Below are 3,756 nucleotides of genomic sequence, written 5' to 3' on the forward strand. Positions count from 1 at the left end.
TCACTTTTGCATTTATGAAGTTCACAAACACATTTCTCGAGTCGTTTTCCACTGTTTGGATCCAACAACCACAACAATTACGACGTCCGAATCCCAAAACTAAAATATGACAATATCAGAACCAGAAACAAAAGTGAAATGGTTCAAAAGACTTGAAAAGATCAACTTTGGCAATAGACACGTCCCACTGGGAAAACAAACATGGAGTTTTGATGCGCAGTGACCAGAAGTCCGAAATTTGTGATGCTGTACTAAAAAGTGTTGAAAAACCGACACGTCTAAACAGAGGCGTGTCGTAAATGACCTCGCCTTTAACGAGCCCTCACCAGAAAAGTTACACAGCGCGGCATTGAGCGACGCGTTTACTCCGTGATGTTGTCGGCCTCCGCTCCGAGGGGCAGGCGGTCGCTGTACTCCGACTCCACTTCGCACTCGTTCGTCAGTTTATCCACGGACGTGGAGTCGGCCAGGATGCTCTCCTCCGTGTCCTTCTCGCCGCTGTCCGTCACCTCGTCCTCCGCCAGTCCCTCGCTCAGGTCCTTCTCCGACTCCGTTTGCGCGCGGAACGTCGCCTTCTCCGCTCTGTACTGCCCCCTGGCCTTCAGATACATCCGGTACGTCTGATTCCGATATTTGTAAACTAAATGGTAACACGTCGCTCCCAGTAACGGAACCGTGGACACCGTGAGCAGGCAGATGCTCACGGAAATGATTATGATCAAGTTCGGGATGCGTTTTTTGGTCGTGAAATGGACTTGGACGTCGCACTCTTCGCCTTTTAGCATTAAGCAGAGGGAATAGTTCGTACTGCGACGCAAATTCGCGAAGTAATACGTGCTGATTCCGTCTTTTAAATGCGTCCACTGCACCGCGTTCTGATCCGAGCTGAGGCACAAAAGAATCCCGTTCAAATCCTCTTCCGCACTCGTTTCGATCTGATCTCGCGGCTTTAGCAAAGAGTTTAGCCTCACGATAGCTTCCGTTTCCGTCACCGCTAACGCTAAGACGCCAAAATCGAACGAGTACTGCTTCACGTCGTCGAAACTGGCGTTGGAAACAAAACCCGAGACGTATTTCGTATCGGGAGACAAGCTGCATCTGCTCATGGCTTTGTTTAATGTTTTTGAGCGGCTTTCGGTCGTTTCTCCGGAGTTAAAATCGGAACTAGACGGCGTTGTTTTGACCGTTGGCTGCGTCGCTTTAGCGCCGTTAGCCGTCGTTAGCTCCTCTTCCGCTAAAACCTCGATTACGACCGATTTTTCATCCCAACCGGCTTCGTTGGCGGCGGAACAGCTGTAAACGCCGCTGTCTTCCTTCTTGAGATTCGAAATCACGAGCGTCCCGTTTTTGTAAACTTTTAACGAGTTGTCCAGCATTTCGGCCGAGTCGTTCTCCGTTAGCTTCAGCGCCAACTCTTTCCTGCTGTTGATTCTCCACTTCGCGGTCGGCTCGGGGCTGCCGCTGTACTCGCAAGTCAAAACCAGCAAACCTCCCTCGTAGAACCTCTCGTTTTCATCCTCGTTTTCAATATTTATCGTCACAATCGGGCGCTGGCAGTTCAAATCGGATAAATTTAAAAGTTCTTCGCCTTTTAGCTCGTCCGGCGACGCGCAAACGATCAAATCACGATCTGGAATCTTGATTTTATCGTCCAAAATCCAGTATTTGAGCCAGTACATGTAACAGTCGCATGAAAACGGGTTGCTGTGAAGTTGTAGAAACGTCAGCGCGACTAAACCGTCAAACGTCCCTTTAAAAATCGTCGCAAACTTATTATTATTGAGCCGAAGAGAGTTGAGTTCTTTAAGATTTGAAAAAGCGTTCTGCGGGAGGTTTTCCAGTTCGTTATGGTCCAGTTTTAGAAGTTGTAAAGACGTAAGATTTTGGAGATCGGTCCAAGGAAAGTCGGTTAACTTATTGTGGCTTAAATCCAAGTTTCGTAAGTAGACGAGGTTTGAAATCGCTCCGTTTTCGACGTAAAGGATCCTGTTCCCGGTCATCCACAGGGAGGCGACGAGCTCGGCGTTCCTGAAGCTGCGCGCGGGGACGGAGGCGATGTGGTTGGCGGAGAGGCTCACGGTGGAGGCGTTCGGCGGTAGAAAGCGCGGGATTTCCGTGAGGTCCTTGAAGGAACACTCGACGACGTGTCTGGATTGTCGGTCCAAACAGGAGCAGGGACGAGGACACGAGGAGGAGGAAGAAGAAGAAGAAGAAGAAGAAGAAGAGGAGAGGCACAGGAAGACGAAGGAGACAGCCACAGCAGACATTTTGAATCCTGCAAAACAAAACGGCAGGTATCAGAATAGACAGTGGTGGATGAAGTTCAGAGTTTTGTTACTTAAGTCAAAGTGCAGACACCGGGGTTCAATTCAGTTCGAGAAAACAGCTTCAGGTACAGAAACGATGCAAATTCACAAACTCAAACACAACTTTAAATGAGGAACAAACAAAGAAAAAAAGCAAATGAAAAAAAAAAAAAAACACGCCATAAGAAACAGAGACGAATGTGTCATCATCAGATCCGCCGCAAATAGAGAAATGACAAAACACAAAATGTTGAAAATGAAGAAAACACCTGCAAACATAAAACGTCACCACAATTGAAGAGCTCCAGACCTGCAGGGGGCGCTGTCAGTGTAACAGCTCAATGCAGAGACACACAGGATGAAGAGAGAGAAAGAGAAAGTCTCATGAGCTCTGGGGTCTAAAAATGGATGTCCATTCAAGTCAATGGGCTGAGCTCAATGTCTCATGACTCCAGATTCTCCTTCAGCCGGTGAGGAGCGCAGTCTCGTGTATCATGTGATCGCTTTGACCAATCAGAGCGAGAGGGGCAGAGCTGAGCAAAAAAGTGTTTTTTAAGGTTATGTTTATGTTTACACTGAAACGAATCATCATATTGGAAATGATTTGCGTCCAGATACGTCGTTTCTGTTTGTCTCTGGTTTGTTTAAACAGTTTTCCGCAATAGCGTCACATGACGATGTCACAGACCCAGCGAATCAGAAGGAGCGAGTCACAGAGACGTGTCCAATAAGGACGAGACTCGAGCTCCTACATCAGGGTATCAGAGTTTTCAGGAGTCCACATGGTGCTGGATCAGATCTGGACCGACATGAACTCGTGGAGCTGGAGGCACCAGATCGTTCCGATCAGATTAGTGTGAACGAACACTGTATAAATGTATTTTAAGAGTAAAAAGTAAAAGGATTTTGCAGGGATTTTAAGAAAGTTAAAGCATTAAATATAGTGATTTTGATTAAAAATATCAGATTTTTTGTGATTTTGGTTTGCCCAAAATTGAAACGATAAATTCAATTTGTTAAAAATAAGTCTCAGATGGTACAGGGAGTCAAATTAGAGACTTCGACAATCCGCGTATCGTTCGTTCATTCGTTTTTCAATATAAAACCAAAAATAAGAAAACGAAAACAACTGTTTTCTTCATTATTTGTCTCCCGGTCTGGTTCCGGTCTGGTCCTGGTCTGGTCCCGGTCTTGTCCCGGTCTGGTCCCGGTCTGGTCCCGGTCTGGTCCCGGTCTGGTCCCGGTCTGGTCCCGGTCTGTCTCGGACCTGGATCAGTCCTGGTTCAGTCCGGCATCGCACTCACGGACGTCACGTAAACGGGAAACGGTCGTTATCCGTTTTTTCCATTTTTCATTTAAACACAAAATCGAAAACTGAAAAAACGAATCATTATCAGTTTTTTCATTTTGGTTTTGGAGACAAATAACGAATAAAACAGTTGTTATTTCG

The 3,756-nt window shown here is 46.6% G+C and overlaps 1 protein-coding gene across 1 annotated transcript; it reads right to left on the reverse strand.

Annotated features, from left to right (window-relative positions):
* Positions 1-362: 362 nt before the first annotated feature.
* Positions 363-2,198, reverse strand: LOC110172684 (immunoglobulin superfamily containing leucine-rich repeat protein 2-like; the record flags this gene model as incomplete). The annotated part of the gene is made up of 1 exon (XM_020938599.2): positions 363-2,198. A coding segment is annotated over one exon (1,836 nt), but the record flags the coding sequence as incomplete, so codon positions are not given.
* Positions 2,199-3,756: the final 1,558 nt, after the last annotated feature.

Source organism: Boleophthalmus pectinirostris, unplaced genomic scaffold, assembly GCF_026225935.1.
Source record: "Boleophthalmus pectinirostris isolate CB_2022bp ecotype Guang Dong unplaced genomic scaffold, ASM2622593v1 HiC_scaffold_19, whole genome shotgun sequence".
Taxonomy (NCBI): Eukaryota; Metazoa; Chordata; class Actinopteri; order Gobiiformes; family Gobiidae; genus Boleophthalmus; species Boleophthalmus pectinirostris.